Here is a 24,091-nt window from a genome sequence, read left to right as displayed (position 1 = left end):
CACCTCAGCAGCGCCTGGTGTTAGTGTCACAATAGAGGTCCATTTCAATTTTCCCTTTTTTCCACTTTCTCTCTCATTAACGCATGCTGATAGAGCAAATAAGGAGTAGGTGTTTAGTCACGACTGGTCTAATTATGGAATGTGTGTACTGTATTTTAATCATTTACAGTGCTGGGAATACTTGGCTCGTTGAGCCCTTTGTAACAAAATTCTAAGTCTAGTGGTGGCCACGTAGCCCCCCAGAGCCCCGTGGGGGTCTCTCCTCTTCTCTGCCCGGTGCCTAATTATTACCCATGCCAACATTCTAACTTTAACCCCGTTTAATCATTTGTCATGGCCATTTCTGCAGAGCAATTGAAATGTATAATATCCTCTGATTAATGTGGATAGTTCAGCACATGGGTGAAGATTACGTAAATCGTTTAATTGCAACCTTGGTGCCACATGCCCCTGTTACACGGTGCTAAAGTCTATGCCCACCCACTGCTGGTATACGATAAGCGAGTCACAACCTTCTTAAATTATTTAAAATAAACTATTTTTATTTTACCAGGTAAGGCCCACAGAGCTATTTCGCTATTTTTCAGAAGCGACCTGGCCACAAATGACAGCTCAACAAAGTAGCTTATCATGTGGACATTTGTAGCAGCTGAATGCTCTAACGCATGTTTCTAAATGTGGAGGGAAAAACCAGAGAACCCGGAGAAAAATTAACGCGACCACGGGGAGAGAGACACGCAAACTCAAAATATACAGCAGGCGTCAGGGTTGGGATTGAACCCACGACCTCCTGTATACCTGGCGAGGTAGTTAACATATCGCCGGCCCGGTGCCCCCCTCTATCAAGACCACTGGTCTACGTGACCGCCCCACCCTCCCCCAGACTTTGTGCCCCTCCCCCCACCGCCCACAGGTTACTAAGGCCACAGCACGCAGAGAGATCGCACGTCCAGTCCTCTATTCGTGTTCGTAAAACATTTGTTAGATGTTGTGGATAAGTGTGCAGCAAGGCCGTAGCCATGAAGTCAACATTGGGGGGGACCAAATCTTCCAGGGGGTCTGGGGGTCGCCCCCCAGAAAAAAAACATCTTAATTTGAAAACTAATTTCCTGCAATTTCCTGCCTAAAATATACAAAAATTCACGAACACATAGGATGAACTTTTTATTTATTTTTTACAATAATGTCTTACAGTGTATTGTATTACATTGCTCTGTTTTTTTCTTTTTTACCTTTTCTTGTTTCATTGTATATAATGGCAGAGATTAGGGATTAATAAAGTACAACCATAACCACAATCATATAAACAGAAATCTATTTTATAGCAATATATTGGGGGGGGACATTTTGAATATTGGGGGGGATGTCCCCCCCTCCCCCAATAATTACGGCCTTGATGTGCAGCAGTGTGTTCCCCATGCCCATTCAGAATTTCTCCTGCTTGGTATCCACACCGCAGCCTGTCCTCTTACCTCTCCCATCCTTGCCGAAAGGCTTGGAGGGGGTGCCCACGTCCACCCCACCGGATGTGAAATGCCGCATTAGGTGAATGGCCTTTTTTGTTTACAACCAGGTCAGAGCCCAGTGAGATCGAAGGTTCCTTTTGCAAGGGAGATCTGTGCCTCGACTGTAGCGTCGTAGCCTTCAAGATGGCCTGTACATTGTTGGGGGGAAAGAAAAAAAAACTCAACACATTTGTCAATTACACACTGAGCCTTGAAAGCAAATATTAATGTTTATAGATAAAATAGGCAACGTTTTGGCCAATGGCACTTCTTCACATGCTATTATACAAACATGTTTTTCTCTTATGTATTTTTACTTTGTGGGCAGTGGCCCATCTTCATAGCATGCGAAAAAGCAGCCAGTGCCCAAAGCATCTCCTATTCTGTGTATTTTTATTTAAAGGCCGCAGCGTTATTGATGAATGTGGTGGGTTTTTATGACTGTTAATTGTGCTGTGCACAAATGCCAACGCAGCAGCACCGACGCATTTGTAAATGGAGTTGTATTAAATCCAAATGACACTTTATTTAACGAGAATGCTCGACATTGGCAGAGTTGATGAAAGTCAACGCTCCGACTTGTTTGAACGTTGTCGAATGTTCTGAAAGCATTGGGAGACTTTTGTGAAGGTTAATGTGTATTATTTTTGTCGCTATTGGTATTTTTTGTAATTTTTTTGTTGATGGATGGTGTTTCATATGAACTGATTCTTAAATTAAGTTAATGTTTTAATATTTCGTTTTATTGATGTTAAACCCTACCTGTAATATTGTTATGAGCTCACATATGGCAACCCCACGTCTCCACTCACAACCAACTGCCCGTCCTGCGCACCGTAAATACCCTGCCAGGACATTGCACATTGAAATCTCTTCTCCAGGACTCCACCTTGCCCTATGCCCTCCCAATACCGCCCTTCCCTTGCCTCCCATTAGCCTCACCACCTCGTACGACCTTTCCTGTAGCCTAAAGCCCCCCAACACATTTTCGCCAGCCGCCCCCCCCGCCACTTCACCCCCCCCCCCCGCCTACCGATTGTTGGAGTATCCCTCAGTTCTAACCGTGAGAGTAATCTGTGCCCTCTCTGTCGCTCCTCGTCGCCCTAACCCACAGACGTCACTTAAACCGCACTTCCGATTATCCACGGTTGGTTACGTACGGTGCGAAAAAAAGTTCAACGTACATATACACAAACCAGGATGAGCATCCATAAATTTCCATCGAGTTTTTGTATTTTTTTTAAAATTTTTTCCATCACGGTTGTTGAGTACATTCCCAATGGCCAAAAACACCAAGCGGCCAGTAACACGTTGTGGTAGATAAGAGTATAAACACTTCTTTCGGCGAGATCGTAATAACGTGGGAACAGAGTCGATGGGAGGGAATTCCAAACACGGAGCAGCAACTTCACTCTCTTGTGGCTGTTTACAAAAAAACGAATGTATTTCAAATGTAAAACAACTATAGTACAGTGCATGCTTTTTTAGGATGTGCTCAAATTCTGCCACACATTTTTTCCAATTAGAAACCGGCGGCCATTTTTTTCTTCATAGCTGTAATGTTGCCCTTGACAACACCATCAAAATCCACATAACCCCATTCCAATCACAGCCGTCTAACCCAGGTGACCTCTTTCCAACTAATCACAGAACCACTTATCTCTATGTGGATTCCTTTCGGCCAATAGGGAGACCGCTTGTGATTATATAGACGGTACACGATGTAAATTGGCCAATGGTAAAACGGCCGTGAACTTTTGCATTTCAGTGTAATGTTAACACAACTTGGTCTCGTTCTTGTAAAAAAATGTGATTTCACATTTGAAAAAGACATCTGCTTACAAAAATACGATTGATAACACAGATGTATGGGGGGTTACAAATAAAAATCGAAACTTTAAAAACATATGAATTTGAAAAAATATGCACGCTACTGAAAATAAAAGATATTTGGCATTGAGATAATATATTCGCATTATAGAGCGGAAACATTTAATTCAATTCAGGAAACATATCAACATGAAGAAGGTTTGTATTTGTATATGTCTTTGTTATGTACGGTATATGTGGGCAGCGGTAGTGCAGGGGCAGTGGTAGTGCAGCATGCTGAGCTATGAACCCAGCGACATGAGTTCAATTCCCACTCAAAGCCAACACCAGTCACGATTATCTGAAGTGATCCTAGGCCTCCCCTAGGTAGACTCAGCTTCAAATGAGTACCTGGTGCGGTGTGTAAACATCGCGACTATGGATACAAAGGCGGTCGAGGGTGGTGCTGGCCACCCACCCACTCATGTGCCGTGCCGGCCTTCATAGGTACATGCTCACAGCAATTGTTCCAACAGTCTGTTAAGGCTATACAAGGTATCTCCGTCCCTCTCTCTATATATGTGCGTGTGTGTTTATGCATTTACACAGGCACTCCTTTATCACATTTATCTAAAAAAATGTCACCATGTGATTCGAAATGCCTTGCCTGTCAACTGCATCTAGGGCAAATAATCTCCTCATATTGAAAATAAACTTTTCTGTAAGTTTTATCATTGCAGCAAATCGTTGTGAAAGTACATGATCAGTGCCAGCAACTTAGGGTTTATATTTTTTACATTATTTCTACGGTGGCATAAAGCAGTAGCTTAACTATGCGGTGATTTTGCATTGCACTCATTTTGTGCGTTACAGAAACAGCCAGCAACAGTTGTGAACTCCTGACCTGAATTTGTAAGTTTATTATTAGCATAATCAGCACAAACTAATTCTTTTCTTACAAAATAAAACTCGGTGTTTTTTTAATGACTGACCGTGAAACTTTACTAAACCGTTATGCGCGTTCTCAGAGTATTATGGGTCATGAAATTTTAAATACTGGGCTAAACAGGCCCCATGATACATAATTTCAGATGTTTCTTTCCTATGGCACCAGGCCACCCAGAAACATTTGTTTAACTCGGCCACACATTGCAGATGGTATTCGGAGAAAGTCAAAATCGCACCTCAGCTTGCCTTGCTTAAACAAATTCTGCTGGGAAACACTGATTCATGATCCCCAATAGTTTGTGGCCGTTGATCCATCGTAGTTCCTGTGTTCAACCTGTTGTTTCTCTATTTGTCTCCACCCCTGTCAGTTGTTGATACGGGTCACCCTCAACAGATAGCGTTACTTACAATGGGTTCCCATCTGGTTAGCACACCGGACTTGCACTCCAGAGGTAACCGATTCTATCTCCTGCCGCGGCAGTTGAAGCAACGGTGCAAGCTTCTTAAACCACTCCGCCTCCATCCACTAGCATTATAATTGTGTTACGCCGCAGTTAGTCAATCGGCAGGTCACGTGTGTTGGGTACTCGCACCTCTTCAAAGGCATCTTTGCCCTCCAGAATGGCCTCTCTCGAGCTCCCTCGAGCAGAGACCCTTTCACCAGCAGTGGCAAGAGTAAGAGATTTTCAGTTCTGAACCTTCCCTTGTATTACCAAAGGACCTACAGATGATGATTTTTATTATTTTACCAGGTAAAGCCCACTGAGCTATTCGCCTCTTTTCAGAGGTGACCTGACCACACATGATAGCTCATCGAAGTGGCTATTAACATTATCACTTGTGGGAATTTATAGTAACAGCCAAATAATCTAAATGCACGTTTCTAAATGTGAAGGGCAAAACTGGAGGACCTGGTGAAAAATACACGCAACCACAGGGAGAGAGAGAATACGTAAACTCCAAATATACACGCATCGTCAGGGTCGGGATCGAACCCACGACCTCTTGCATAGCAGGCAAGGGGAATAACATCTCACCGCCAGTAATGAAACAGGCCGTTCCCTGTTATTTTTGTATTACAGCACGTACAAATACGTTTAGGAGATAATCATTGAATGAGAATTTATGGTGTGGTTGCACCAATGTATTTGCTCACTATAGTTGCGGGGTTGGGTTCTAACTAGAATAACTACCCAACTTGTGTCTCAGAGGGGCGTGTGTTTTACGTGTTACGTTTGTTTATAGCAAGGCGTTGAATACTTGTAAATTCGCCCCATTTTATTCATTGTGATATTTGTACGATATTTTGTGGCTGGAAGTTTTCTTTTTTCTTTTCGGTCATTGATTTGAACATTTAATTTATAACTTGGTACTTTATTTTTAAAAATATCCCAACGTTTTCTTTTTAATTGTGCAGATTTTTATTTTATGTAGTGCACACGTTCTCCGAATTGTATTCATTTCTATAATTGCATCTCAGGTCTCCTGCAACAGAGAATCTCAACTCAATGTGCACTCGTGTACAGTGTGTATGTAGTAGTATGCGTGTAGCCCTCTCTGTGAATCCACTGCTGGATGAGAGCTATTTGACCATACCTCACCACGCTGGTCAGCGCGGGTGGATGATGGCTAGGGAGCATAGCCATGGGGCTTAAAAGTACAGTACAAATATAGCACCGCCACCTATACCACCTGTTATGCATGGTAGTGGCCCATCCCAGCGCTATGCAGGCTCTAGCCTGCTATGCTTCCGAGATCTGACGAGATCGGATTCTCTCCTCGTGATGAGGTTGTCTCTTTTGTGCTCTTGTCCGGTTATAAATGAATGTAGTTTGTGTCTGTGCGTGTGTGCCTACCGGGGTGAGGGGTGTGGGCAGTGGTTAGCACGCTGCGCTACGAAACCGTCGACCCGAGTTCGATTCCCGCTCGCGACCAATGCTCGTGACGATTATCCGAACCGTTCCCGGGTCTCCCCTAGGTCGACTCAGCCTCAAATGAGTACATGGTGCGATTCTGGCCATCCGCCCTCTCGTATGCCGTGCCAGCCATCATGGGTGTGTGTGCTGTACATGTGTAAAATATTGCTGAGAGTTCAAGAGGGATAGCACGCATACATAATTGATATCGGCTGCACATATTTCAGATGGGTCCCCTCAGCACTATTCATCTCTATTCGACTTTGGTAGATTTGACGCCATTGTCCAAATCGCACATTTGCCCGCGTGTACAACTTTAACTGTTGAGCCACAGCACTTTTGTGCGCGGTGTTTGTCTGTACGTTCTGTCCGATTCGAAGGGAATGGTGCACCTTATTTATTTACGCTTGCTTGCGGCGTGCAGGGAGCGCGCCCATGGGAGCGAGACAGCAAGCAGGGCCCGGCCGACCCCCAGAGCACGGCAAGGCCTCCCAGCCTCCCCAAGCAGACGCAGAGGCCCAACCTGGTGCCGGTGTTCTGCGAGGGCGAGCAGAGCCGAGGCATCACCTGGCCCCGCACCGCCGAGGGGAAGACCGCCGAGCGGCCCTGTCCCACGGGCACCACCGGTATTTCATCGATCGGAGTTCGTTTTATGTTGTTTTACGATCCCTTTTTATCTAGTTTCCCAGCTGTTTTACAGAAAGGTTAGATCCGTGGGTGCGTGAGTGCAACGGCAGTCACGAAATCAGAGAGACAAAAAAGAAAGTGTCAATAAACATTGCCGAGAAGGAGCGAAGGATCCGAAAGGAGTCCATCCGCCGCAGAGATGGAGCAATGAAATCGGCTCGTGTGCAGGTGCTATGTGGATAGTTTACCAATCACGAGACCGTGACAGATTTTAAACTAGATGCGACCTGGCCACAAATGATAGCTCAACCAAGTAGCTTATCACCTGGAAATGTATAGGAGCTAAATACTCTGAATGCACAGTCTAAATGTAGAGAGAGAAACCACACAACCATGGTGAGAGAAACCTGCAAACTCCAAATATACAGGTGTCACAGTCGGGATCGAACCCACGACCTCTTGTATACCAGGTGAGGTAGTTAACATCTCCGAACCACCATGGCGTCCTGAAGTCCCAGCGCCAGCCCCATGCTTCCAGGGACAGTGCCAGTAACTGTGCAGAATTTTAAGTTATTTGTCTGGCTGCTGTTCCTTTTCTAGAGACGTATTCTGCCCCCAAGTACACTTTCTATTTTCTGCAGTCGCACAATCTACCACTCCGTCCAGCATCTGCGCATGAGCTGGTCTCATCGCTCAATCTTCGTCGGTGTCTTCTTCTTGAGCATGTTTTCCTCCTTTGACTGCCATTCCCTTATCAGTCTCAACCGTTGGTCATCATCCCCTACAGTGATTGCTCCTATCCCAAACCACTTACTCTTCCTCAAAGTAAACATCATGCCTCCAATCTGTTCTCCAATTCATGCGTTCCTCTTGTGTCTCTCAGCGTAATTCATTCCAAGTATGCATTTCCCCCTTGTTCTGTTGGTACAGTTATGTACATTTATAATATTCAGTGTCAGCATGATTATAATGCTCTTAATTTACCCTGAACAGCCTCATTAATTCTTAAGGATTTTTCCCAATAGGGTTCTGCTTTCACAAATTTGGGCCAATTCTATTAATGAACGTTAGCAATATGAGCGGAAACCAGAGCACCTGGAGAAGAAAAAAGCCATGCTTACGATGAGGTAACACACCAAGGTCCGTACAGATAGTTTAACAAAAATTATTGTTGTTCCGTCATCTCCTGGCCACCTTTGCAGCTCAAACCTGTAACACCCAATAAGTCATTTTTCAAAGTACAAACCAGGCACAGCACTGTTTAACATCTGAGATCTGATGAGATCCACCACATCTACGCCTCTATTTAAGGAACGAAACAGTAAAACTTCTCCACAAATCTGGCTGTCGCCTGATGAAGCTAGTTGTAATTACTGGCGAAACGTCGTACTCAGATTGTAAATGTTATGGCTTGGCTCTCCAACACACCGGTGTGCTGTACTAGTATACTACACTATACACTAGTGCTGTACTAGTGATGAATTGGCACGTTCTGTTTACGTGACAACCCTTACTAGTTGGCCGTGTCGGGTGGTGGCGGGTTGAACGACACATTTATATATTTACGCGATCTAACCCAAAAAACCTCTATTAAAGAAGAGTTATAATAATGCAAAACATTGCTCCAACACTCAACATGCCTCTATACATACATGTATATAAAGACTTTGCATTGTGAATTTAGACTCAGGGTGGTTTCCTGATCACACTAGAGAGTTGTGATGCTCATCTCAACTGAGCCAGTTCGGGAAAATTCCACATTGCCATGGTTGGAGAGGGTTACTCCACACAAGAATCGCCATTGAAGGAAATGGAATAAAAATTGGCTCGATTGTTTGTTGGCAAGTTGGGTCCCTGGCAAGAGTGGTGATAAAATACCCCTTGGCACTGAAAAGTATTCTCTAACCTTGTTATATTGTTGTTCGTGTGGATTTGGAAATCCTTACCGAAAGCTACTTTGCTTGTAACACTGCATAATAATAATGATGATGCACTCTTTGACATAAGCTGATCATTTACGTATATGAAATTGCACTTGGAGATAATGAAGCATATATTTGCCTCCATTATTGAAGGGACATTAGTAAAAGCTGTCTTTAATGGATGCTTGGCATAGAAGTTTTCTATTTGAGTAGACGCCACATGCATTACGACATCCATTTACAATCTGGGACATGTTCTGTATTCTACCGTTATCATAATCAGCAGCAGCCACCATTAATCTACTGCTAAATGAATGCCTTCCCAAGCTGCCTCCATCTCTAATGAGTTTGTAATAATCCATATAGCACCCTTCACACGTGCTCGTTTCATCGCTCCGTCTCCCCGGTGAACGGTGTCTCAGATGCGTTCCATTCCTTGGCTGCCACTCGGTCATTATCCCCGACCTTTGTGCCATCACCGCAACTGGCGATTGTCCTGCCCAAGCACACCGTTGCACCCAAAACACAGTGTAATACCCAACACATTCTAACAGTATATCCCCATAAAGAAAACACGGACTGATATGATGCTCATTCGCCACGTAGCTGAAACAATCCCTTCTTGTGTGTTTTTATTACGGTATAGTTTTGCACGTGTATTTGTTCTCTTGGCTTAAATTATACTTTTCTGGTATAAATTGTACCATTCTCTCGAACTGTAATATGTTTGGTAGTCAGTGTCCACTCGAGCAAAACTGTTCACGTGACATTTCAATATTACCCATTTGTCAATATCCTTCATCGTGGCCACAAACGCTGCATACAGTGTGAAAGAAGGTCAACACACAACAACAACAACCGCAGTTCGCCACTAAGTTGCGGTGACGTCACCACGACGCTTGTGCCAGGCCATGTGCACTTAGAGGCCACGTGAAGTGTCGAACACATGCACACAAAGCGCCGATTTGTGTAAACTACCATCTCCAACTTTAAGTGAGGCAATCTGGCTTTTAGATGTCTGACCAGTGTGGCGAAAGTATGCAAATTACTCTCTCGAGCTCGCTCCAGTGGAGGTCCTTCCCCCAGCAGTGACATTGCGTAAGACATTGCAGGGCTGCACTTTTTCCGTACAACAGCCCTTTCTTAAGCTTCCGTGAAGTTTTCGCTTGTTATCTTTTTTCAGTTATCTCAATCACTAGTGCATTAGCGTTTCAGTCTTTGCGTGCACTTTACTTTAAATAATGCAAATTGAGTCCCTGCAAATAGGTATCTAGTCTCTGTATTAAGTAACATTTACCTCACACCTGTGAGTAAATTACACCACAGAAAGAAACCGCTTCTTCTCTTATGCAGCTGTATGTCAATTTGCAGCCCTGATGATTGTCTGTATGAGGTACTGATTACCATTTTTTTAAAACTGATCAGCATCCAACCAATTATCTTAATAATTGTCTTGCCCTGCAATGAAAATTGTAAGCTGAGCTCGAAGTAAAACTGGGAAGAGTGTGAAGCGTTCAATCCTCCAACAGGTCCCGGCCTGCTGTTTCTTTTTGCGTGATTACTGAAGTTCACCGAAACTGCGCTGGGTTTGTAATCTCGCCAGGAAAACCGGTTTGGGCAGAAATGTTAGTGATCGATTTGCTCGGAGCCCTGCTTCGGAAGCACGACCAGAGTCAGAATCATGCCCCATTACAGCCGGGATGAGCCCAGGAACGGTCGTGATGTCTCGGGGTCATCTTGCCAAATATACACACGTGTGTGTCCCCCACGTCACTGACGTCGCTCAAACAGCATCTAATTCGACTTTATTTTTACTATATTTGGCTATTTGTTCTTATTTCATTACTTAGAATTTTTAATATTGGTTCATTGTCACGTGGCAAATCGTTCACAGCAGCATGTGGGAAAGTACGTCCCCTAACTGTGTCACGGTAAAAGGGCCACTGGAGGGAATATCTGCAGAAGTCCAGTAAATAATCTCCTCTAACACGTGGGATGCACTGCTCTGCCAGGTCTCCAAATCGATTATCACTCTCATGACACGGTGCCGATAGCGCAGTTATAACACATTCAGGAGTGGGTGAAAATAAGCACAAAAGAGAAATTGCTGAATATAACTCACACTCACATGCAACTTTATTTAAAGTGAAGTATTTTTGGATAACATGGTCTCTTAACCAGAACCTTCTAAATGCAGAGAGTAAGGAAACCAGATGAAGTGGAATTAGGCTTAGCCCATAGAGCCTCGTTTGTATATCAGGCGTGGGACCTGTGGGCTACTGCTCCTGGCCCATTCCTGAGCTGTTCCTGGGCTAGCTGAACCCAATTGGGAGTTGTTTTAAGATTGAGCGAAAAGTGTGTTATTATCTGTCTGAATGGAGACGAGTCGGCACAAGGGGCAAGCGCAAAGCATGTGGGGGTTTAAATAAAACAAAACTCTGGTCGCCACACTGTGACGAAGACAACTTTATTGCACAGGTAGCACAATTAGTCAAAGGGAAATTCCAGAGGAGATACTTGAAGGGATTCGCAGAAAGAAAAAGTGCAAGATCAGCAATGCACTACAACAAAGGCTTCGTTATCCCGGGTTACCGGTGTTTCTGCTGTTGTGATAAGTTGCTCTCGGGCACTTTTGCAAAGCCTTCGCTGGTGTCTCGATCTGTGTGCCGATTTATACAGGCACAGCACTCTACCACTGCCAAGCTATTAAGGGGCACTGGCTGGCTAAAGGACCCGACTTCAGCAACTGCACATCTCCATGGGTCTACCAGATTGCGCAAAAGGTAAATCTGCAGTTGAGCGGCGCAATCTTTCACACGGTAAGAATAATGGCATGCATGTTGGCGCCATTCGAAGTTGTGCTTGGCTCTGCAACACAGAGCAACCTCGACCAAACCCCGGGTTGAATTGCGGTGTTGCACAGGCAGCGCCAGGCCTGGATTACATGCTTGCCACATCGGAGTTACAAAAGACCAGGGGACATGTCGTGGGAGATGAATATCAACATGGCTGAATAACTGCGTAGATATGTTTAATACTGCAACTGGATTAATCTAAAATTCAAGGATGTTTTTTTTTAATCATAAGACCACACAGGCACCTATACGTGTCGAGATCTCTTACCACACTTCCTGGGCCTGGCCGGCCAGGCGAGAGGGGAGGGCAGGCGTCGGGCCTCGACTCTATCATGTATAGGCACGGGCCATCGCTGAGTCGTGTGCAAATGTGTTGCCAATCAGAAGCAACTACGTTGATTGGTTTTCAACATGGAATTTTGCACAACATTTTTGAAGGATGCAATAAAGTCGCATGTATGATGGTTGCACTTAATGTCGGCTTAAGACTCGATACCGTACAGCCTATGAGGCATGAACCAATTAAAGTTACAAGCCAAGGTCACGGTGCTTAATGTGAGTTATTTAAATCGTGTGACCGAAACGTTCGATACATTAGTGGCTATGCAAAGCTGGAGTTGTAGATATGAAATTGTTTCCCATTTATATAAATTATATTTATGTTTCAATGTAAAGATTTGAGGGTAAATGTAAAAGGGCCGTTACGAGAATAACCATTTACAAGAATAATCATGAAGGTGTATTGATAACACCAAAAAACACACAAGTCTTGTCTTGCCACATTAAATATAATACTACATCAGTCTATTGACCTTCCAGATTAAAAAAAAACATCTTCAGCAGTCTTTGGACTGATTTGTACTGGGTGAGTCTCAGCAGCAGCTCTGTTGAGCAATAATTATAATATGTATTCATATAGAAAGGACTCAGCGAGGTTTAAGATTCTATTTCTCAGGAGGATTACACAACATTGGAATGTTGGGTATTATATTGAGATGTTGGGAGGATATTGGAATACCCAATGCCCACACAGCAGATAGCAAAACAAAATGATACAACTGTGTCGCCTTTTTTCTGTACTGTCACCTACAGGTCACCTCAGAACATCTGTCTACTCTATTCTTGTGTACGGCAATATGTTCAGAAGCTAAAAGCCATTGTCAAAGTCTGCTAGCCACGAGAAGGCTTCAGGAGAGAGATTATATAGTGTTGCTATTCCTCTATTGAAGGAGTGCAGACTAGTTCTTTGCGATATGGTTTTTCGACTGATGACCATATCAGATTCAAAGCACAGCTAACAGAAATAATTACACATCTACAGTTACAAACATGTATGTATAGTGTTCATATTCTTAGCTCTTTCGGTAAAGTCACGTTGAAGGGAAACAATAAAATAATAAAATATATATCAGGTGATGACGACCGTTTGTGTTATGGTCGAAACGTCGTGAGAATTTTTATTGTTTTATATATATATTATTATTTTATTGTTTCCCTTCAACGTGACTTTACCGAAAGAACTAAGAATATGAATTACTGCAGTCACGAAAGCTTTAAATCAAAATTTAAATAAAAATTTACGTATAGTGTTCTTGCTATTAATGGGAGCTCTACCGTAGCACGGTTATTGGTTGTCTGTGTGCTTTAAGCCCGGACACAAGAAGGGAACCGCAACGTGTGTTTCTGCCTCAGATAAAGAGCGGCGAGAATGCCGCCAGTGTGGCAGGCGAGCTGGCCAAGGAGACCCGCGGCACCATCTACGCCGGAGACATCACCTCATCTATGAAGCTCATGGAGCAGCTGGTGGACATCCTGGATGCACAACTCCAGGAGTTGACACCCACGGAGAAGGAGCCCTCGCCCCGTAGCTTCGTCAAGGTAATGACGAACGGCTGCGGCATCATGGAAATGTGGAGCACCAACTTGGTCGCCAAATAATTGTTTTTTTCCTGTTGCGTTTCCACGTCCACGCAGACGTGAGCAGGCTGTGTGAACCGAACTTAGTGGGTTTGGCCCAGTCTCCCGTGACAGCCTTGTACCTCTTTTCCACCATACAACCAAGCCGTGCCGGAGCGGCACGGCACAGCTCAGGTGCTTTTTCCATTGCGGAACCCGAGCTGTGTTGCTGATGTCACTTGTAATGAACAAGTACATTTTATTAAGTGTGCTCAGGACAAACCATATTAATCCTGGCCCTGATCTGTCCCAGAATCAGATGTCAATATCTCGTGAGGCCAGAGATTTTCACCTTTTGGTTCTGGATTGGTTCGGCAAATAGCCAGTGGAAAACCATCTATACTTGCGAGTGCCCTGCGCTGGTGTGGCTCTAATGTGCCAGTGGAAAAGGGGTGTTCCTGGGCTGTCATGGCACTAGTTAGACGTATTATGGAATGTGCAGCTTCCCTTCAGAAGTGTGCACATTGATCAAAGCCGTGGTGTTGATCCTATGTTATTCCTGTGCCATCGAGAGAGATGCCTTGCTCACAGTCACGTGGTCGTAACATGATAATTTTGTCCACAGGTATTTTGTCTTAGTCGAGCGACAATCGAGACCAAAGATGCAAGCTCATGGGCGCTTTGGGTATGAGGAGGATTTTCATTGAGTAGGGGGGAAGAATTAACCCCTTTATTTATTACGTGATTATTTTTTATTATCCTGCGATGTGAAAAGGGTCAGCTTTACAATGCAGTTCCATAAAAAAAAAAACATCCAGGTGCAACAGCATCTCGGGGACACTGAAAGTGTTTAGTTACATAAAAATAGAAGCGTTTTGTCAAGACAATATTCGTCCTAAATAAATGTTGATTTTACAATGAACCTCGAGAGAAATATTACTTAGGAATTGTTCACTTAAAAGTGTGCATAAGTGCACATTGAAGGTAACATTTGGCGTAATGCCTGGAATATGCACTCCACGATCAGATAGTAGTGAAGTGTAAGTAATGATGCAGAGCTGGCTCTCGCAAACAACAACAACAACTGTTTTTTTTTAATTCCATGGGTATTCAAACAATTGTGTCTAAAGTGTTAGGATTCTGTTCAAAGTAATCATAAATAATTTCAGTTGTATATAACAAAAATCATGCTACTTACATCTATCAATGCTGTACAATAATGATATGCATAATCACATCAAGGTCTCCACCCTTTTCATAGCCGTTATTAAGTAAATGAAACTCTCAGAAAATTAAAATGAATAAACAAATCAATAAATTGTATAAAAGCGAAAGGTATAAATAAATAATTTGTCACAACAGAGGTATAGAAATTATGTATGTTGATAGGCATTGCCTCAGCAATATTAAATGCATTATAAAGAACGTGTAAAAAATTTCAATCTTCATTGCATTTCCATCCCATAGATGTATATATAAGACAAAGATCCCCCTATTATCTTAACAGACTGTTGGGGAAAGTGCTGTTCACTTGTACCTATGAATGCCAGCACGGCACACCAGGGGGTAGGTGGCCAGCAAATAACTCCCATGAACGACATGGAATGGGAAGGCTTTCATCCAGCCTTAGATTAACAAAGGGCTATAAATAAATCTCAACTATGCTTTCATTTATCCACGCAATAAAAACAAATTCCTTTATTTACGTACTTCAAAATTCTAATCCAAAAAAAATTACGATGAAACCCATCACAATGAAACGTGAGTGCTGGCTGGAAAACAAACAGATTTAACATCACACACAGAGGTGTGCATTGTGTGTACAAAGGTGCTCAGCCTTATGCACACCACGAGCTCAAAAAACTGTTCATGTGGCCATTTTTTTAATTTTAGACCACCAACTAGAAATAGGGAGCATGAGACTTTTTTTTACACGCAGCACACATCTTTGTCATTTTGTTCAATCGGCTCCCAGAAGCCACCATAAAAAAACTTTGCACAGTGCAACCCCTGTCCTCATCGGTATCATCACCATCAGCATATTCACGTAAATCAGGGGAAAATGTATGTGATCATAGATTTCAAGGCATTTTTTTTATATTCCCACGTCTGTCTCCAAAGAGCATCCCTTCTCCCTAAATATAAATCCCTTGTCAGGCCAGAAACTAATACCGCACCTGGACGCCCCAAAACTCAGTGCCCTATTTCAAACAGGGGGCTGCATCCAGGCATTGCAGTCTCGTCTTAAAACTTTAATATTTAAAATGTATCTTTAAATAATTCCTTGAAAATTAATTTTGATAAAACAATGAAAGTTTTAGTCCTGCTCATCTTTCATGAAAAAATAAATCCGTTTTCATTTTTGTATTTCCCATAGAGCTGTGCCTGGTGTCGATTGCGTGGGCAAAATTTTGAGATGCCCACATCACGGGATCTCATTCGTGCCACACGCTGCTCCAATCGCTGCACCTCTTCCTCCCTTTAAGAACCATCCCCTTGCCCTCCGGCCACCGACTTGTTATTAAAGTTCATATTTAATTTAAAAAGCATTGAAATAAAGTAAGAGTAGATTTACACTAGAATATTATAATTATTAAACATCCCCAAAAGTGTCTTACCAGACCAGGCTGATATTGCGTTTTAGCACCGTGGTCAAGGTAGGATAATTTGAGGCTTGGCTGGATGGATGGATTAAAATACATTTGAAAATTACGTGAATATTAACTTGGTTAATTTGAATTTTTGCTGAGCATCAATGTTTAATCCTGCCAGAATATTAAATTGTTAAATTTCATACATTCAATTCATACACACAACACACATTATAAATTGCACAGTAAACCATGATGTCGGACAGCTAAGTTTCAACGGTGAAATTACATGGTGCATGTGTCACAAACAATGCTTATCGAACAGTATCTTTTGCACGGAATTTGAGCGGGGGTACAGTTGTTAGCACACCGCGCTATGAACCCAACGACCCCGGTTCAATTCCAAGCCATGGCTAAACATCGGTGGCAAGTAGCATGAGAAAGTGTTTCCCTTCTACGCACCCGACCACACTGATCGGGGTGGCAAAGTTTGGTACGAACAAAAACTCCTCCTCTATCACTGACAAGGGCCTTCATCCATCGGTGGATTAAGAATGACTGGAACTTTTTTTTTATCTTTCAATCACAATAAAATATACAGGAAAATAGTCACTTTCGACAAACAATTCCATTTTGTAGAAAATCACAGGGGTAAGCAGCTTTCACGACTGGCAAATCGTGCGTCCATTCAAAACACATTCCGCTACCCAGCATGAATAGCCGGTATAATGGAGGCCGGGGGTGAAGGGAGATGGGATGGACTCTGAATACTACACCACCCTCCGTAACAAATGGTGACCGTTGCCCCTGGGAGATAACAATATTGACAAACTTGGACATCGCATTCATGTTGTTGTATCTCTCGTTCTTTTTTGGTGACGTAGCTGCCCCTCCCTTCCCCTTTCTGCCATCTTCTTCCCCACCTCTTATATTCACTGCTCCCAATCGTTACCCCCCCACCGATCGTTACCCCCACCAATCGTTACCCCCCCCACCAATCGTTACCCCCCCACCGATCGTTTCCCCCACCAATCGTTACCCCCACCATGGTAGGGCAGTGAGCCCGGACACCCTCGTTCATTCCCTCATTTTTTTAGGGTGCATTACGCCCGGCTTTCTTCTGAAATCTCTCTACTAAATTCTGGTTTCTTTAATGATATAAAAATTCACGAAAAAAATTGGCCGCGATGTCCAGGCTGCTCCACCGTTCCTCTCAAATGTCTTTCATTATATTTCATCTCCATCCCGCGGAGCGTCGCATTGTAGGATGATCTGACGTTCAGTACTTGGCTTCTTCATCTGTTTCTAAAATATTCAGGTTCGGTAAAAAGAGTTTTGGAAACGGGTGAAGAATTTTTATTTTTTATCCAACACTGCAGTAGAAGTCAACAGAAGTCGATCTGGATTTCTAGCCCAGTAGAGCGTGGAGTAGTGCCCATCTCCTCTTCACAGCCCTGAGCCAGTGGCGGAAATTCCACATTCCCGTGGCAGAGGTGAGTTTTTTCGTGAGACAACCACAGTTTACCTCCCCATGAATTCAACACGTAGGTTTTCACTACCAATATTATGGCTCGTAATTAACTGTAGGGAAAAAAACATTTTTGGTCAGATCGCGTAAGTAAAATGGGTGTCATAAGGCCCGAGACTTGACGAGATTTTTACAAATCTCGCAACTGCCGAAGATGCTGGTTGTAACGATCAGTGAAAGGTCCGTACCTAATTAAATAAGCGTGGATCGCTATCCAGCACACGGTTAGTGCTGCTGAAGCTGTGGCAAATTGTCACGTTTGTCCACGTGACAACTTTATTCATTGGCTGTGTCGTACGGAGGAGGTTTTACAAGGCACATTTTATTTCTGCGATGTCACCTAAAATATATAAATAATGAATCCCCCCACCAATTGGTAGTTATTTTATTAATCCCAGAGGAACGACGGACTTGAGGTGACGCCCCCCCCCCCGACTGTGGTTTGAACTCGCCCCCTTCTGTCTGCTAGCCCACACGCTCCCAGAAGCACCGTACCACTGGCCGGGTGAACCCTCCGGCACCATCCATCGTTTTAGTGTCGACAATGTGGCCGGGCAACTCGGCGTCGCTCCTCGATATCCACGGCCCTGTGTTTTGTGCGACGGCGAGTGGCTCGGTTCGGCTCAAAAGCGAGGCGGCGGTTGAAGCGAAATGAACGGCAGCGGGAGTTGTTTGTTTGTTTGTTTGCGGCGCCCCCGCCCGGCGCCAGTCGCAGGAGCTGTTGTCGAAGTGCGAGGGTTTACTTCTCCAGGGGCCGTTCTTGCTTCACAGCGTCGTGGGCTTCCCCGCTGTCGCTTGCCCGCGCCACGTGGAGTGCATCCAAATGATGCGTAATCCACCTCGCCTCGCTTCTCCGCCCGCCCTCACCCCGCCGTTGTTCCTCCGTGGACAAAAAACAAGGAGGGAGGGGGGGGGAGGGGGAAATGCAACGCGGATTTTTTTTGTTTTGGCGGTGTTTTTGGATAACAAGAAAATGCTTGCACGGGAGCCACCGGGTATACTTTGACTCGCGGAGGTAATGATTTTCAGCTGCAAGGAGGAGCACCTTTAAACGGTGATTGTGGTCTTCACGTGGATTTTTAGTGAGCCGCCTAGATTGTGGAGAGCTCTGTTTGTTGAAGTGAACAATGGACGTGCCAGCACGGAGGGGTAACAGACACACCTCATTGAAAATATTCCCAGGAGTGCACTTGAACACAGTAATTGACACCAAAATGCCTTACCCGTTCACTTGCAATAAGGCACGAGGTCAGACTTCATATTTCATTGCACACCTGGATGCTCATTGTGGTGTCCAAGGGTAAAAACGGTCACGAGGTGAAGTCCATGAGCATGCACGTCTCACCAGGGCCGTCGTGGTGCCGTGGTCCATGACGCGATTTGTCGTCGTACCTCTCGTCACTGTGACTCTAGTCATGGGACCCACAATGAATGATTACAGTGCACCGCAAGCAAACGTATTCTTTAAACATGGACAATGTTGTCTTGTTTCATCATAATCGTGAAGTCATCACCATTATCAATACCATTGCCATGAATCACGACCAACAATATTATCGCTAGTATGACAATCGTTACCAATCGTCTCTTATCGAGAATTATCGCTCATCAATGTTGTCGCGTTGTTTACCACCGGCTGTAGTCGTCACCGTAGCAAAGCGTCACTTATCACCATCATCACAATTACAATAGAGGAGAGCCGTTCCACCATCATGCGGTGCCAAGGGATGGCCAGGTCTGTCTGCGCGGTGCGCCGAAACCACGAACAGCAGCTTTGTTCCACAAACCCACCGAGGTGTCAAAAGTACAATGTCTCGAATACATATAACTTGGCGTGCAGCCTGGAATTGTTTAATGAGTTTCTCATTTCTTAATAATGGTACGCGCGTTATGATTGTTAATGTTCCACCCGCGTCGTTGTTTTGCCGATCATTATCATTTTTAATGTAATTTACATTACTTTGTGGAATCAGTTAACGTTATTCAATACAAAACCCGCTAAATCTGTTTACACTTTGTCGATTACCCAGAACAATGTATTGACATCTCACCTGGCTGGAAGGTGCACAATGCATTGACATCTCACCTGGCTAAGTAGGTGCACAATGCATTGACATCTCACCTGGCTAAGTAGGTGCACAATGCATTGACATCTCACCTGGCTGAGTAGGTGTGCAATGCATTGGCATCTCACCTGGCTGGAAGGTGCACAATGCATTGACATCTCACCTGGTTAGGTAGGTGCACAATGCATTGACTCTCACGTCCCCTCTGAGGACACTCCTCTGGTGATGTGGCCGAGTGTCCCCACGTGGAGAGTCAAGCCATGCCCGACTTTTGCTCCAACGCATCGGCCAGCTCCAGCTGCTGTCCCCGGCACTTGGCTGCTGCCTGTTGCCGCTGTTTTTTGCTGTGTTTCTGCTCACGGTCGTCCGTCATTATGTCCCGGGCACTAAGAGAGAAGAGTTAAGCTTGCGCATTAAATTACGCAGGCATTAAGATTGATTCCTGTTGTCTTAGCCTGTAATTAGCCCGGTGATTTGTGTATTGGGTTTGTTAAAGACTCGAGTAGGAAGCGATTCCCAGTGCCTCTTGCTGTGATTAATTAAGAGTATTCTGTGCCTGTATTTTGCTCCCTTGTTGCTGCCAGTTGCAGAAGCGAGGTTCGCTGTGCAGAGCGTACATCAAGGTACCTTCCCTCGACTCTCGCCGTGTTTGTGTCTTGTCTTTTATCTCTCCGTGGCGTCGTGACAATAAGCATGATGCAGCGAATGACTTTTTTACGAATGGCATTTGGCCGCTTCATAATCTCCCTGTGTTGAATGCTTGCATCGTGTGGGAAAATAATGGATTTGCACATCATAAACCGCCAGTGTCTCTTGGATGTTCTATAGCACCTATATGCCTGCATGCTCCACTGTCCCGAGCACTTCCCGCATTCTTCTTATGCTCCTCGCTCAGAAAAAAAGGAGTCGCTGGAAGCTTCCGCGTTCGCGTCTTGGAAGGTGTACGGGATTTCCGATGCATGCAGTGCGGAGCTTGCGCGCTTACCGACTGTCTCCCCGCGGCCTTCGTTCGTGTCGTTGCGCGCGAACGACTTTTCCGCAAATCGAAGAGACGGCTGCCACTTGGCGCTCTCCTTCGCCTTGAGTGCCGTGCGCATCCAAATTGAGTCTCTATGCACGAGCTTTTGCGCACAAAGCGAGCCGGGGAGTTTCGGCGTGCCCATAGCTGTGCGCGTGTAGCGGGGCGGCCGTCAGTAGTTTTTGTCCCCTCCCCAATGTCGTGTCAGCCGCTTGGCCCAAAGCGCAGGCGGGCATTTGTACGGCCGAGAAGTTATAACGTTGACCCAAAATGCTCCACCACGCTGGTGTCTGCCACCTCACTCCGCCATAGGCAATCTTGCCCTACCCCCCCCCTTCCTACCGCCCCCCCCCCCCCAATTTGGCAAATGAAATATCTGTTCACAGCAGGTCTGTTGAAATATTTATCGGCGCTAACTTGATAGAGAAAAAATGTAAATACATGTTTTAACAGGATGTAGCGTCCACCGATCCGTGGCGCTGACTGGCGTGGTGAAGTATGGTGAAACAACTGTGGTGATGGGCACAGCATGGGAGAGGCCTTTATCCAGCAGTGGATTGACAATTGGCCTGTCAAATATGATTATTTATGTATACATCGCTAGCATGCATTGCAACTGAAAAGATATCGTTTAACGTCTTAGTATTCGCACAAGTGGCATTTGAATGGACGGAATAATTAATCAATTCTTTACTTGTTTAAAATATTAATGCTCTATCGAGTCGCAGTGTTTTCTATAGTTATACAAATTAAGATTGCTCCCGATGGTGGGAGCTGGTTACGTCCAAGGACACCCGCTGTTGACTTCCCACAAAGCTGTACCTATTTTACCAACCCCCTAGGGGCATGGCAGGCAGAGTTGAAGCCAAGCAGGCGTTTAACTCTTGACCTTTTGTAAGTCAACTGCTTTTCCTGCAACACATAAAAAAAACACTTTATATTAATTATACTTTAAAATGTACCGTTTAATTAGTGCAACAGACTTCAAATTACCTGCAAGACTGAGGCCATAACCTCTTCTCCTTGGCAACTCTTCCAGATGTCTTTGTGTGTGTGCATGTACGTTCATATGCATGTACGTGTGGGCATAAATGCGTTGCCAAACAAACAGGTTATGTACATGCATGTTTGTGCAGCCTGCATGCTTGTGCATGTCATTATATGTGCAAGTGGATATGCCTCTTTTGTGTGTGTCTTTGTGTGCATCTGTGTCTGTGTTTGTGTATGCATGTGATTGTGTGTCCTGGGGGAGCGGTAGTGTAGCAGTTAGCGCACCTCGCTACGAACCTAGTGACACGAGTTCTATTCCATCTCATGACCCGTAACAGTGGCAGATATCTAAACCAGTCCTGGGCCTTCACTTCGTCAAAATTATTTTTAAATGAGGAAGTGGTGCGGTGTGTAAAAACATCACCACTGGGGAGACAAAGGCGGCTGAGCATGGTGTTGACCACTCACCCCCTCGTGCGCCGTGCCAGCCTTCGTAGCAGCTGCCCCACCGGTATTTTAAAGGCTATACGGGGGATCCTTGTGTTACGAGAAGCAATGAATGCATTGTTTCACACACTGCACTACCATCCTTATCCATGTAGGTTCAATTCCCGGTCATATATAATGTCTTCTTGGGGTTTCCCTTAGGTCAACACAGCCTTAATTGAGTGTACAGTGCCGAGTGCAAACATGTGCATCCCTGGGGAGACAAAGGTTGCTGAGCATGGGGCCAGCCACACCGCTCCTTCATGTGTCCTGCCAGCCTCAACCGGTGCTCTTTAACGGCACGGTATTCAGCTGAGTCTTAAAGCGGCGGTAAAGTGGGCCATGAACAGTGAAGCTGAGTGCAGGAGTTCAGGGTTCAAATCCAGCAGCCCATCCTGGTTGTTTCTGCGGGCATATTAACCTTAAAATACTCCAGACTGCCTCGTTCACGGTGGGCGTGAGAGATCCTGGAGTGTCCTGAACAAGAATAGGGCATTGCGTGTTGGTGTCATGGTCCAAATTTGATCAATTACTCAGATTGGATGTACTGTACATCGCAATCATCGTCCCCCCCCTGCTGCGAAAACGTTGCAGGACCTTTCTAAAACAGAATCATGAGATTCGGTGAGGCTTTCCCACCAAGAATCATAATAGCATAAAAGACACATTTGTATTTGTGTCTACTTTGATCGTCCCTAATAATTTATCGCTATCAACAGCAGTCAACGTGTTGATTGCATCTTGGGGTCTGTACACAAGTCACTTTAGCTAGTAACCATAATTAAAAAAGTAGTTGGGCCCATATTTCTGCTGTGACTGGCAGGTGTCTAACGAGTGAGTCTCATTGTGTGGGACGATTTGCAATACACTACTCAGCACCACTGCACAAAGGTCATCTGTTCGTTTCAGCCACTATTTCCTCTTTAAATAAATAACAGGGTTAAAGTATTTACCTAGTGATCAGCGGACTGCACGATGAAGCCGGCGATCTGAATTCGATTCCCGGCCATGCGCTGATATCGTTTTGAGCGATATTAGAACTGGTCGTAGGCCCCTTCGTTACTTCACAATCCCCCACGTGGTAAGGTCTTCATCTAGCCATGCATTGTTAATGGCTATGAATTATCACGCGTAATTTTATATATATGCTGCCAGTGTAGTACGTAGCACACTTTGTGTAACAATTGAGCACAAATCTAGACTTTTTTTTACTTCTTAATAAATAACAATATCTGCCTCAGTACTTAGTTTGTCTGGTTCAACTGTACCATGTGGACTTGGGCCAACCTTCCCTTGGACCCGTGGTGTATTTGTCATTTTGTAGTTTGACCAATTCCCGTTTTTCTCCTCCAGCCATATAATGTGAAGCCTTAAGTCTTATCCAGCTGTCAGTTAAATGTTTCACTGACACAAATTGGGTCACAGGTGCTGTGGCTGTTGCAAGTGACAAAGGAAAACTTGTAAATATATATTTTTAAAGTTTTCAAATTATAGTTTCGCAGAGGGGAATTATTTCGTATTCTTAGCTCTTTCGGTAAAGTCACGTTGAAGGGAAACAATAAAATAATAAAAAATATATAAAAATTATCACGACGTTTCGACCATAACACAAACGGTCGTCATCAGGTGTGTCGGTTTGCATTAATTTATTTATTTTTAAACGGTGTATTTATTTATAAAAAACGTCAGCGCCACGCGCAGCGATTTGGCAGTTTATTTAGAAGGACTAGTCCATCTATGTTCTGAAAAGAGGAGGGGGGAGACGAAAAATTAATGTATGCTGTCTGAAAGCCACTGTAAGCGTAAACAATCAATTAAGACCTGAAATGGTTAATCAAATCTTTCCTTACAGTGGCTTTCAGACAGCATACATTAATTTTTCGTCACCCCCCTCCTCTTTTCAGAACATAGATGGACTAGTCCTTCTAAATAAA

General features: G+C 44.4%; 1 protein-coding gene across 14 annotated transcripts in view; it reads left to right on the top strand.

Moving 5' to 3' along the window:
- The window catches only part of LOC116951953 (adhesion G protein-coupled receptor L2-like), a 350,495-nt gene that overhangs the window by 256,022 nt on the left and 70,382 nt on the right, over window positions 1-24,091 (top strand). For 11 of the 14 annotated variants that reach the window (XM_032970874.2, XM_032970862.2, XM_032970866.2 and 8 more), the window contains 4 exons: window positions 6,603-6,804; window positions 11,407-11,510; window positions 13,275-13,460; window positions 20,248-20,286. In XM_032970874.2, coding sequence (XP_032826765.1) covers window positions 6,603-6,804; window positions 11,407-11,510; window positions 13,275-13,460; window positions 20,248-20,286 — 531 coding nt within the window. The remainder of the gene's footprint in view (window positions 1-6,602; window positions 6,805-11,406; window positions 11,511-13,274; window positions 13,461-20,247; window positions 20,287-24,091) is intronic. The other 3 variants (XM_032970875.2, XM_032970867.2, XM_032970863.2) reach the window with 1 other exon arrangement.

Source organism: Petromyzon marinus, chromosome 44 (assembly GCF_048934315.1).
Source record: "Petromyzon marinus isolate PM22_M1 ecotype Great Lakes invasive population chromosome 44, UKy_Petmar_22M1.pri1.0, whole genome shotgun sequence".
NCBI lineage: Eukaryota > Metazoa > Chordata > Hyperoartia > Petromyzontiformes > Petromyzontidae > Petromyzon > Petromyzon marinus.
The sequence above is the reverse complement of the archived record's forward strand: the minus strand, read 5'-3'. Positions and strand labels throughout refer to the sequence as shown.